This window comes from Cheilinus undulatus, linkage group 9 (assembly GCF_018320785.1).
Source record: "Cheilinus undulatus linkage group 9, ASM1832078v1, whole genome shotgun sequence".
NCBI lineage: Eukaryota > Metazoa > Chordata > Actinopteri > Labriformes > Labridae > Cheilinus > Cheilinus undulatus.
In genome coordinates, this window is record NC_054873.1 from 18,306,007 (window position 1) to 18,319,309 (window position 13,303).

The 13,303-nt window shown below is 41.9% G+C and overlaps 1 protein-coding gene across 4 annotated transcripts in view; it reads left to right on the forward strand.

The window, feature by feature from the left end:
• The window catches only part of LOC121515423 (CUGBP Elav-like family member 2), a 48,480-nt gene that overhangs the window by 31,428 nt on the left and 3,749 nt on the right, over positions 1 to 13,303 (forward strand). For 3 of the 4 annotated variants that reach the window (XM_041796185.1, XM_041796182.1, XM_041796184.1), the window contains exons 3-12: positions 1,487 to 1,569; positions 3,253 to 3,301; positions 3,827 to 3,961; positions 4,899 to 4,978; positions 6,173 to 6,334; positions 7,833 to 7,896; positions 9,217 to 9,351; positions 9,936 to 10,061; positions 11,585 to 11,761; positions 11,942 to 12,088. In XM_041796185.1, the coding sequence (XP_041652119.1) occupies positions 1,487 to 1,569; positions 3,253 to 3,301; positions 3,827 to 3,961; positions 4,899 to 4,978; positions 6,173 to 6,334; positions 7,833 to 7,896; positions 9,217 to 9,351; positions 9,936 to 10,061; positions 11,585 to 11,761; positions 11,942 to 12,088 (1,158 nt within the window). The remainder of the gene's footprint in view (positions 1 to 1,486; positions 1,570 to 3,252; positions 3,302 to 3,826; positions 3,962 to 4,898; positions 4,979 to 6,172; positions 6,335 to 7,832; positions 7,897 to 9,216; positions 9,352 to 9,935; positions 10,062 to 11,584; positions 11,762 to 11,941; positions 12,089 to 13,303) is intronic. The other variant, XM_041796183.1, reaches the window with a different exon arrangement.

Sequence of the window (13,303 nt, forward strand, 5' to 3'; positions counted from 1 at the left end):
CATAGCGGGCCAGAGCCTTAATGACAACTCATTCTGTCACCAGGACAGAGCTTGATCCACCTGATCTTTTTACAGATACACACATCAAACGGTACTTTGAGTCTGTTTGAAGGTATACCAGAAAATCCCCAGGGTGCTTCTCATACTGTGTGTATATATATACAACCTACACAGTGCAGTTCTCTGTAAAGGCTGAAGAGTTCAAAGCTCCCCTTTTTTTAAAAGCAGAACCCTCCCCAGGTCTATGTTGAGTGTCAGCTGTGATAGCCTATTGACATGTTAATGCAATGTTAATGTATTCTATTAGATAATCTGGCCTGATCACAGCAGTCTTTGGCTCAACCAGCCTGTGTGAGGTGAATTTGTTGCAGAAGCATCCCCCACACCCATCAATCCTCCTCTCCCCATATTGGATAAAGTGGCAGCAGGATGCCCTTATGATACCTAAATGTTTATTTGCATGGCAGTTAAAACAAAGTGTACCGCCTAGTTTTGTCATCTTGCTTTTGTTTGAGTCGTTGGAAGTGCTGTAATCCCATTCTACTTTGGTTGTTTACTTTGCAAGGGACCGATTGAGGACCCATCAGATTTTCAGTGTTTTTTTTAGGTCACATCCACTGCAGGTCATGAAAAAATCATCTGATAACTATCACGCCTCTCTGGATGGTTTATTTAGCCCCAGTAAATCAGAGGCAGGGCTAGGCAGCAGAGAAAGGGAGCTCAGCTGGTTGTGAGAGAGAAGAGAACAGCTCGATGCATATTAGAGTTCAACAGCCCTCCCCGCGGCCTGGGAGCTCCAGTAACAGCATAATACACAGTATGTAGGTCAGAGACGCTGCAGTGCTCCACTTCCCCAGCCCAGTGAAACTGACAGGCTGGAACGCCACTGGCGGTCTGCTGGGACGGAAGGATGAGAGGCTTTTTTTTCTCCCCCTCCTCCGCTCTCCTTTTCTTCATCCCCCTCCCCCACCCCCTCCCTCCTCCCATGATTCCATTTCCTTGCTCCCACTTCTGCTCCCCCTTGTGTCTTTGTGCTGGTTTCATGCCTCCTGTATGGATCTTTCTATGTGATTTGGATTCTTATGTAATATGGGACCGCTCTCAGTAATGTGTTGATGTGTTGGTACTGTGCCCTGGCATGCCTGGGCTCTGTTGACCCGTGGACAGTGCATCACTGCCTCCTGACAGCTATCCAACCCTGTGGTCATCTCTATAGTCATGTCACACAACAGCCCTCAACTATCTTATTACTCTTGTGTCCTCGCTGCAAGCTCCTACACGAGCTGTGCGCACCATGGTGCTAAGAATATCCTGTCACATGTTTCTATTATCATATGCAGAGAGCATACCCTCATCCATTTAGCTTCTTTCCTGTGCTGCAGCAGTCATTGGATTACATTTACTGTCTGTATGCAGTGCGTTTTTAATGCTGTTTTTGTCTTCTTCTCCCCCCGCCCATTCTTTGTCCTTGTTTCACTCTCTGCAGGATGCTGTTTTGTAACTTTTTATACAAGAAAAGCTGCACTGGAGGCCCAGAATGCACTGCACAACATAAAGACCTTAAGTGGGGTGAGTAAGCGCAGTATGGTCTGCTTTTAGCTGCTTGAGCCCCTCTACATCCCCGGTGCAGGCTGTGAGCTGTGTGCTGGACGATAATGAGCTCTCGGCTCACTGAACTGCATGTCTGCCCTGAAAAATATCCTTTCCCCCACACTACACTGAGGACTGCCCTGAACCTCGACACTCTGAACTCATAGGCCAGCTGACCCTGCACACATTCATGCAGGTATCAGGTAAATTGTGCTTGACCAGGCAGCAGGTTATTCTCTCAGGCGCAGGGCCCTACTGTCACAAGGTGGAACAAATTATTAATGCTTGTCTTCATGAATCATTGATGCAAATCTACATTTTTATTTCCCAAAGTTGGATACATAAAAGGAGCATGTTCAAGACATTTTTATAATGCAGCCTGTGGCCCCTTAATTCCTTACCTAGTTTATCCTGAAAGATGAAGCCCAGCCAATTGGAATAAACGCAAGCGCCCGTTAAACCTCTACAAATCTTCCCTGCCTATAGAGCACTCTAAATTACTCTTCCTTCCAATCAATTAAATCTATACCAAACAACTCCCACCATCGATTAAATCAATAGCACAGTCTATTGAAAAAGAAGCCATTGTCAGTGAGGTAACAGGTAAATATTGAACAAGGTTGATAAATGAGTGTATCCGACTGAGTATACAGTCGTTGCTCTCTTCAGCAGAGGACTATCCATCAGGCAGACATATCAAATAAAGTGTGGTCTAACAGCTTAGCTCTTGCATCCCAATCCCCTGGTCTTACTGTTACTGGTATTGACTGCAGGTGACTGAGTTGTTTTTGCGTGACAGTAGAAAAGCTTGTTTCCCTGTTCCAGTTTTTTTTCCTCCCTTCTGTGCCTCGCTCTCCTTGGTCAGCAACGCTAGCCAGTGCCCATACTGAGCAAGCCATCTGTCTGCTTGTCTTTGGTGCTTGTCAAAAAACAAAACCACCACTTTTCATAAGTACAACCTGCTCAGGCATTTCATGAGCTGCATTTATTTTTCCTCCTCTTTCATGTAGCGTGGCAGGTATGTACTAAAAATAAATACACTTGAAGTTCCATGAGTTGATTTGGACAGAAGTGTTCATACAAAGGCATAAAGGCGACAGCTCTACATCCATTTTCACAAAATAAACCCAGAGGAAAAATTGTCACAGTTAGAGATTTTTAAGCTCCCTCAAATAAGATCTAGAACTGATTTGATTTTTCACACATTGTTTTGTATGTGATTTTTTTTTTTTTAACATAGAGTTAAAGGAATATATTTCCTCATACAAAGCATTAACTGACTCATATTTCAGAACTACAGGAATGGCTCTAAAGCTGTGTTGAATGTTGCTAAGGAAGATGAGTTAGGTTGACAGGGAGACTCAACTGATTCAATCAGAGGCCTACAATACAGCTAGACAAGAAATTGGATACTGGGGAATTTGATCCCTGCCATCAACTCATAGAAAACTCCTCCTGAATCTAGCTGTGGTGAGTGATGATTGTTTGAAAGTGAGGGGTCAAAACAAGGGGCAGAGTGGGTGCTTAAGGATAGAAGTTTGGGGTTGAGTATGAAAATATGAAACTCTGTGATACTGATGAACTGTGATATAAAGACCAAGCATCTGTGTAGTTTATATAGAGGACAGGTGATTGGCTAACCATTTCTATCCGTTTTTTTAGATGCATCATCCTATCCAGATGAAACCTGCAGACAGTGAGAAAACAAGTGGTAAGTGATTTGATATGAAAGGCATTGTGACACCAATTACAGGAAAGTTAAAGAGATGCCAGCATAGGAAATATAATCAGGCAAGATAGAGACTAGACGGACTGGATGTGAGATTTTAAAAGAATGGGAGGGTTGGGTTGTTGCTCTCTTGATTGCAAAAAGAAGGCCTGAGAAGGACTTAGTTCAGAAAATGCACAGCAATACACAATTTTCTATATAGAGTCAGGGGTTAGGAGGATTAAGGGCTTTAAAAAGCACCAAGGGGAGAAGAGTAGAGCAGGTATAGGGAATCTGGAGGATGGCACAAATGGATGATACAGTCATCTGTCAAGAGAAGTCTACACTCAGGCAAACAAAGCTGCTAGTTGCAGAGATTTGTGCAAGAGACTGGCACCTTGAATGAGAGGCAGCAAATGTAGCAGCATTAAAAAAGGAACTGCATGATTTAACACTTGATTTAATTGCCCTGTTTTTAGCACAGTAATGGTTTGGGAGTAATTGAATAGCTCTTCTCCTCTCATCCAGCTGTAGAGGACAGAAAACTCTTCATTGGAATGGTTTCAAAGAAATACGGCGAGAACGAGATCCGAATGATGTTCTCGTCTTTCGGACAGATCGAAGAGTGCAGAATCCTCCGGGGACCAGATGGTCAGAGCAGAGGTAGGTGTGCTCTCTGCACAGGCAGCGTGTTCTTGGCCGCACAGCCTGCCGCCCTCAGCATAGCTCAAGCACATATTCTCATAGAGGATTCATACAGGCCCCTCCCTATGTCTTCACATCAGCCCCCCCCCCAATCAACCCCCAAATCAAGTGCTATTCGCCTCTAGTGGCACCCATTCCATCTCCATAGTCTCCCCTCCCATTACTGTTACACTCAGCCTCCACATCTCGCATTGAAGGGCCACCGTGCTCACTGTCCGGCACAATGGCCCGTCGCCTTGGCAACCGTAGGCTGCCGGTGTTCGTGGGCTCAGCTGGCAGGCGGCTCGGCTTAGCTCAGCTCCTCCTTTACCGCCTCCTTCATCACACTCAACAAAGGCTGGAATTAGCCTGTCGTTGCATCTCCTACATACCTCTTTACTGCACTAAAGTCTGAGACAGCAGGCAGCACGAGGCTCTCGTGTTGAAGTATGTGATTAAACATCATAGCAGAGATTGTTGCCCATAAAATTCAGCTCTTTTCAAGTAAAGGTACGCAATGTAACAGTGATTTGAAATGGACCATAATGCCTCTTTGATGTCCGCAGATCATACATATTTTAGCAAATCAAAGTCTTTCAGTGTGTATTTATGTGTGCATTTTATGTCTATATAATCACATTCACCATGTAGTCGAGCCTCCTTAGGTGGCAGTTTAATCCGTCGATCACTGTGCTCATGTGACACGTGTTACCGTTCTCCTTGTTGTGTTCTTTCTCCGTGTGCTAACCAGTGAGGGTGGTTCTGTGTGCTTGGGAGTTGCCATTTTCTGTACTGTAATGTGTTTTTTTGGGGTTCATAACGAGTTGTCCAAACCTTTTGTCTTGTTTTGTTTCTTCTTGTCCCTCCCTCCTCCCCCCTCCCCCCTTCCCCCTCTCCTATTGTTCCCCCCCTACAGGCTGTGCGTTTGTCACATTTGCTACCAGGGCAATGGCACAGAATGCAATCAAAACCATGCATCACTCTCAGACTATGGAGGTACTGTACCCCTTAGCACCTATTTCTCATTTCCCTCTTCCCCTCTCATACATTCTGCTGCCCCCTTGTGTTGGAAAGATGAAGAATCTGCCCAAGCAGATGGCGACCATTCATCACAGAGCATGAGCCATTTCCAAAACCACTCTTGCCAATTACAAGATTACATTGTTGTCTGCAAAATAATTGAATAAAACTTGAACCATTGCCTCTTATATAGCTGCTGAATCTGGAGCTAACGGGATACAACGGGAAATACTGTCATCTCATCTGAACTAAATGAATCTTGTATCGATGGTCATTATATTTTGGAGCCAAGCCACCAGAGTCTGCCATAATCAATCTATATATTTGGACCACAGGGAAAATAGTCCACATCATCCAATATAGGTTAACAATGAATTAACCCAGACTGGAGCAGCTAGCTATCCTAAGAGATTTCTCCAAAAACTGGGTCCATATTATTGTGTAACCAATGGTGTCTTAGTGGAAGTGGAGCAGCAATAATTTGACAGCTAGCAGGTCAGAGGCTCCCCAGTGAAGCATCAGACCAAGTCTAATTAGCAGCCCAACCAAACCGACCACTCCTCCTACCAGATTAAATGCAGGCCCCAGTGGTGGTGCCGCCTATTTACCCTGCCGTTACAACCTCCTGAATTCTCTACAAAGGGAGGAACTGCTGGTGCAGAAGCCATTTTCCCTGTCCGGCCTGGTCCCTGTCTGGCTCTCAACTCTTAAAAGATTTGCACCGCATGCCTCGTGTCCATGCGTCTGTCTGAACAGTTTGTAATTGTTTGTGAGACTGTGTGTGCGTTTATTGTAATGCATTTTTCTTGTTAATGTCTGCTGACGTTATCTTCATTTGAATGTCATGTTTCAGTGTTGTCTCCATCTGTTGTCTGCCTGTCTGTGGACTCCATTCAGCTCCTCAGAGTGCTAAAAAGATTCACTGTCTGCAGCATTATCCTGTGCCCCTCTCTGGAATGTGGCCTGGCTCAGCTATGCATGGCAGATGTCCTCTGTGTGTTAGCTTTGATATGAATGTAACAGGAATAAAGAAAAAATGTCCCGAGGCATAGATGATACCCCCCTCTTTTGAAAAATTCCTAGCAATGACTGCGTCCTTGCATTGGCAGATAAACTTTGAATTCCTCACCGTGCTGAATTGTTCTGACATCTATGACCTCTTCGCTCCAGGGCTGTTCCTCACCTTTGGTGGTGAAGTTTGCAGACACACAGAGAGATAAGGAGCAGCGGCGCCTGCAGCAGCAGTTAGTACAGCAGATTCAGCAGCTCAACAGCGCCTCCACCTGGGGAAACTTGGCTGGCCTGGGGACCCTCACACCACAGTATCTTGCCGTAAGTGATTCTTGAACATGCAGCCCTGCTGAGCTTTGTAATTACACATTTATTTTTATAATACGTCTCAGTCTCTGAGTTGTATTTAGAGCTCAGCCGTATGTCCTCACGATGAGCACATGTTTCCTAAATGTATTCCTTTGTGGAGGGTCTAAGTTGGTGTTCATTTGGTGCATTGTGCCGGTTATTGTCATGCAAGATGTTAAAGTTCATATACAAACAGACTGGTCACAACACAAACAAAAAATTAAATAATCACCGAGGATGCTCCTTTTCTGTTAAAAGGTGACACCAGAGGTCACGGAAAGAAACACCAGCCTTTCTTTAATACAGGCAGCTTTGTTAGGTTTCAAGACTTTGGGAAAATATGAGGAACATAAATTAAAAGCCATCAAGAAAATTATTTTTAACACAGACATAAATAGTAGGGAATACACAGATTCATTTGATTAACATTGGTTTTGGGATTATATTCACACTATTGCAATCATCGGCCAAATAATGTGGCATGAACAGATATCAGTTACCGTTGTTTATCTGTTGTGTCCAATTTTATGCTGGCATTTAGTGTACCTAACTGCTGAATCAAATAATTTACTGGGCAGGAGAATGACCACTTAGACACAGTCTGATCTGTTTTCATAGTCAAATGTGAGAGAAAATGTTGGCATACCAGGTATCTTACACTACAAGAAGGAATGAAAAAATATTAGTAGCAGCTAAATTTATATGTTAAACATCGGTGTTGTTATCGGCCCTAATTTTCACTATCTGTACATCTCCACTTAATACATAGATATATTGTGATCAAGGCAAAGAAAGAAAGGGGTCTGTACTAACAGAACTATTCAAACCTGAGCCATGAAATGTTTCCGCTCCGGATAAGAATACCAAGTCTTTCTCAATTTGTGCTCTTGCTCAAGGACACCAGCATGTGACTTGCATGTGCCTCTATGATTATGAGCCAATAAGCAGGAGACTTAAACTAGTTTGTTGGCATGTATTTAAAAGCTGAAGTTGCTGCATATATGCGTTTTTTAAATTGAAAACGAGGAATTACATCTGTTTGTATTTTTCTTTTAAACTAGTCTATATATGGAGTATCTTTATTCTGTAACTTTGTCCCTGCCCTGTCAGTGATCCTCAGATTTGTTTGGGTTTTCTGGCTTTTAAAAAGTATTCAACATCTGATCAAATTCAGTCTGAACCCTGATGAGTGTAGCTACTGGACGAGCTGTTTATGAAACAGAGCAGAATTAGTTTGTGTCTAGGAGGTTGAAAATGTTCTAATCTTATTGACCCCTGAGTTTCAGTAACATTTAGGTGAATGTGTTGTCAAATAGATAGAGTAAGGCCAAGATGATACTACTACTTGCTACTACTCTAAGTTTTAAATACTGTTTTCAAATTAGATTTGAGCAATAAAGACCCTTAGATGCTTAAAGATTGTCCTGTAATTGCACCTTGAATTAATTCCCTCTTTCGTTGTACTTTACAGCTGCTGCAGCAGGCCACATCCACCAGTAACCAGGGCAGTTTCAACGGAATTCAGAGGCTAGGAGGTGAGTTCTTCCCATCACATCTGAAGACCATTTTTCTGAAGTCGTCCCTTATAAATGAATGAGTCGGCACTTTTCATGTCACCAACCATGTGACTCAGTGCTGCACACCCACACGGTTCTTATTGCAGTAAATCACATCACGCTTTTAGATCAGTGGCACAGTAATAATCAGCACTGCTATTCCAAGCCTGTGCACATAGCACAGAACTATAACTCGGTCAAATAAAAAACTAAATGGACAAAATAAATGGACAGTGTGGAAGAAAGATTATTTAGGAAACACTAGAGAGACTTCAACAGGTATGTTCTGGTTTTTGTGTGAAGTGGGTTTTTGTGGGATTCACTGTCACACAATGTGAGAATTATAAGGCCTTGGTGCTAAACAACCAAGGTAATACTTTTATAAAAGGAATAAGGAAATATTACCAAAATTAAACTACAATCATAAGTATATCAGGCGGAACATCTACAGCCAGATGTGTCTGCCTCTAAATCATTCATAATCCTATGTAAAGCATTCAATGAGATCAGCTTTTCAAGTGTTGTGTCTTTTTTTAATTTATTGCAAGCAATAACTGGGGAAATAAAACCATATTTCCCCAGTTCAGTTCTGACCTTTGGATGGGAAGAAAAGGTCCTAGGACCATAGATGATAAGTTCCTGTACTCTCCTGACTTTTGTACGTCAGAAAGTATGGAGCAAGTAGACCAAGAATAGCTTTGTAAATAAGAGTACGTCACTGTTTTAGTCTAGGTGCAGACAAAGAAGACCATCCAATACACAGCTAACATTGATGGTTGAGGCCTTTCAGTTTGTGATGAACCTCAGAGCTTCATGAAATGCAGTGTCTAGAGCATGGAGGCTCTGAGACAAGGCATGCGTGTATAAAATATCACTTAAGTCCAGCACAGACATAGAGGTGGCAGCAGCGAGTTCTTTTTTTGGACTAAAAAGAAAGGCAGGATTTGATTCTGAAATAAAACCCCAGTGTAAGTTTTAAACTTTTTACAAGCTACTGAATGTGAGGTATAAAAGAGAGATTCTTTGGTTGAAATGCCAAGATTTCTGTAGTAGCTCCAAACAGACTCTTGTCTGTGTGTCCTGAAAAGAGTGCATTGATTCAGTTGCTTTAATTTTCTAAGAAAAAGCAGAACATGAAGATGATGAATAAGGCTGGATAGACCTTTAAGTGCCTGCTATCTTGTATCAGGAGGTAAAATGTAAAGAGGATTTCTTAAACTTAAAAGATGTATTCTGCACAAGTTTGTTTCTTCTTTTTGACGTCACTGATGATCACTTCTGTTTCTGTTCTCCGTGCAGGTGTGAATCCGCTTCAGCTGCAGAACTTGGCCACATTAGCTGCTGCTGCCGCTGCAGCTCAGAGTTCTGGCAGCCCAACCTCCACCAATGCTCTCTCTTCAAACAGTGCAGCCCTAGGAGCTCTGGCCAGTCCAGGTAATTTAACAACATCATGAGCTGAATGTTCAAGTGCAGTAGTTACCATCCTGGAATCTGCTCAAATCGCTGGTTGATTCGGTTTAGTAGGAACACAGTGTTCTTCAGACTGAAGGTTGTAATTGTGTGTCTGCTATGTAAGTTAATGTTTAAATATAACAGAGAAATAAATGAACATACATTTGCACAGTGATCCCTCCTGCTGCTATGATGGTACTAAATGCTCTGAAAACCTCCCTCACCCGCTATTTGCCTAACGGCCCTCAGCCATCCCTCATTTATTTTATGGGAGTTAATCACCCACATATAAAATTTTATGAGAGCCCCCATTTCCCTTTAATCTGTGTAAATATACATTGGCCCCATCTGTCTGAGTTTAGCATATTGCTGCTGCTGTAATGACCTCTTCTCGTTAAGAGACAGATTTTCTACTGCCCCCTCACTGCTGTGTCACCCTCTCATAACCATAACAATTTGTGGTAAAGATGCCAAACATTTAGATGGATATAGGACATTTAGAGTAGGAGGAAGTCCCCCCCCCTTGTGATAACCCATATGTCCTTTTTTATCGTCCATTTGAACAGCCGGTTCAACAGCAGGGTCCAGCGCGGGTGCTGCCATGAACACCTTGGCATCCCTAGGCACCCTGCAGGGTCTCACAGGGACCTCTGTGGGCCTCAACCTGAACGCTCTCACCAATAGCGTCAGCGGTAAGATTGTCCTTTTAGAAAGATACATTTAAGATAAACCTGTGAGCTTGGCTTTTGCAAAGCTACTGGGCTTTTTGAGAGGCATTAGTCTAACAAAACATTTATTTTCATGTGCAATGACAAGTGTCTGTGAAGTCTTGTTGAACCTAAAAATCAGTTTTTCAGTGTCACAGAGCTGGCTATCTCTTAACCTTTGAAAAGGTAGCCTGCAGAGCTTGATTATGGTTGTTTTTATGTTTGGTTGTAGTTTAAAAAAGGCTAAACATGATTGGTCTATATATATATATATAAATAAAGATGAGATCTATTTTTTTCTTCAGTTTGACCAAATAATAAGCCTAAATCAACATATTTTCATTAAGAGTATCAGATGTTATAGCAGCTGTGTACATTGCTGATATCATGAATAATTATCTAAGAGTTAAACTGTGCTGTTATCAGACTAGCATATACAGAGCTTAACAAATTTATTAGACCACCACCCAAAGTAAGGTTTATGCCACAGCTGCCCTAAATTAACAGCATTGGTAGTTACCAAAATCATTTTTCATGTTTCTGCAATGGTTAATACACCAATATGTAGAAGCTCTTTAACCAAAATGATATTTTTAATGCTAAAATATAATTATTATTGTTATCTATAAATTTTCAAATTTACTGATTTTCAAAAAACTGAAAAAAATAGTAAAGCACGTTATTATTTCTTGATTAATATGTCAAACTATAATTATTGACTTGCATTCCTGCACAGAAAAATGAGTTTTAGTGGTTGAATGTTATGCTTGATAAATTTGGGTATAAAAAGGTGAATTCAGTTTGAAATTCCTCATTCCTGTTCAAAATGGTAAAACGTGGAGAGCTCACTGAAAGTGAAAGAGTCCGCATTAAAGCACTTCATGATGCTGGATGGTCTCTGAGACAAATATGACAGGTGGTCTGATAAATTTGTTAAGCACTGTTTATAAGCAAGAGACAACAACGGTTAATCAGATGGAAAAATTAATGGTTGATTTTGCGAAACAAAGTGTCAATTACACACTGGATTTGTTTAGAGTTACAGTCCAAGTGTTGTGCCAACATTGAGACCAGGTGCAAAGAAAAGTCAGGAAACCTGATTTGTGGCCATGTCAATGTCCACAGGCTACCGTATCTTTGGGAAGTTGCAGGGATTGCTTTTGAGTTCACATAAGCAGATGTGATATCATGCAGTTGTTAAAAACTCAGTAATTCACATTTTAATAGTAAAAAGTACACGTGATTAATGATACTGACCTCTGTTATTTCAGAGTTTTCATAGAATTGTAATGAACTATATTAGACTGTAATGTAAATTATTTATAGTCAATAAAGTTGCCCCAGTGTTGGTCTTGTCAAGCTAAAGACAGGCTGTAGAGATTGATTATCTGCCCCTGGTGTCCTCAAACATTTACTGCACCTCTCACTATCAACATAAAGTCATTTGTTCCAAGTCGTATTTATGTTTAAGTTCTGTTTGTGTAACATGTAAGTTTTATGTTCTTCAGGGATGGGAGGCATGAATGGGGGCTTGGGAGCCTCTATGGCCAACGGATCAGCAGCCAGCTCCATGGATGCTCTGACCCAGGCCTACTCAGGGATGCAGCAGTACACAGCCTCCGCCCTGCCCTCCCTCTACGGCCAGTCTCTCTTGCAGCAGAGCATTGCTGGCAGCCAGAAGGAAGGTGAGAAGTTCCTCAGCACGCAAAAACATCCTGCATTTCATTTTCATTGTCTGCCTTTTTGTTTCCTCCTTTTTTATTCCCCAGTCTTCTTCCACCTCATTTCACCCCATTTCATGAGTAATATAAACTGCAGCATAACTGGTATCTAACTTGAGTTCCTGATTTTCTTACCAAATGGAGTAGGGCCAGAGGGCGCCAACCTGTTCATCTACCATCTGCCCCAGGAGTTTGGGGACCAAGATCTTCTGCAGATGTTTATGCCTTTTGGAAATGTGGTCTCTGCCAAAGTCTTCATCGACAAACAGACCAATCTGAGCAAGTGCTTCGGTAAGTGTTTTAACAACCTAAGCCCTTTATGGCTCTCTGTTGTTGTGTCAAATCAAATATTTTAGTGGGACTCTGCTCTAATTGAAATAAAACTCAAAGGTGTACACTTACGTACTAGTCTCAGATAAAAAACAACCCTTTTCTTTGGCCATACCTCTTCTTTCCCTCAGTGCACCACCTCCGTCCTCCCCAACTTCTCAGTCTGAGTGCAGCCGTTTAGTGATTTCTTTGATTTAAAATAGTACTGCATGCTTTGTTAATATTTTCAACTGCAATCAAAGTGGACGTTGATTACAATATAAATAGTGGTGCAAAGATAATCCGATATGGATCGGTTAACCAATCTTGACATCACAATCCGAGTGCATTGGTCCGCGGAGCCCTGGATTGGTAAAAATGTGGCACTTTGGACCGGTTTTAACGTCAGAGATTGGTTCACTGAGGCTCTCCTGCTTGTTCTCATAGCCCATTCTGCCATGCACTGGCTCAGCCCTTTTACCTTTAAACAAGAGTTCCGTTCACCGTAGGTGCTTGCTAGGTAGCTGGATGTGGTTCACCCGTCGTCACCTAAATGTCTTTCAGTTACAGTTCTGCACCTCAGGAAAAAGTCATGTGGACTTTATATGAAGGAAAGGTAACTTTCGAAATGTCTGCCCATCTGTACGCTCTGGAGAAAAGCAATTAAGAACTACGGCAGCTCATAAATCTCACCTGTTTAGACGACGGAGCTAAAGTTTAGCTAAGATGCTAACGCTAAATGTAGCACAAACAGACCCAAACATCAACAGTTTTCTGAGTTAAAACTCAGAAGTCTTCAGTTATCACAACAGCCCCTTTATTCATGAGGTTTACAACCGTAACGTGTTGATATGATGCTAAACAGAGAGGACTTCACTGATCAGCTGTTCTCCAGTGTATTAATTCAAGAATGAAAATAATCAACAACAGTCCCATCGTTCAGTATTTTAATGAATCGTCGGTGAATCGATTCGTGGTCTGTGAATCAAATCGTCTGGAAAAGGAGAGATTCACACCCCTAAATATAATACTAAATAAATATAAATGTTGTCATGAGTCTACTCGCTTGGTTATCAAAGAAATGCGGAGAGTAATGATAGTTTTGAAGCGTGTATTTCTAATTCTTAGACCTGATGTTTTTACAGTAGTAATCTCGATCTTGATCTCCATGTCCTTGGAGTACATGTCAATGTGACC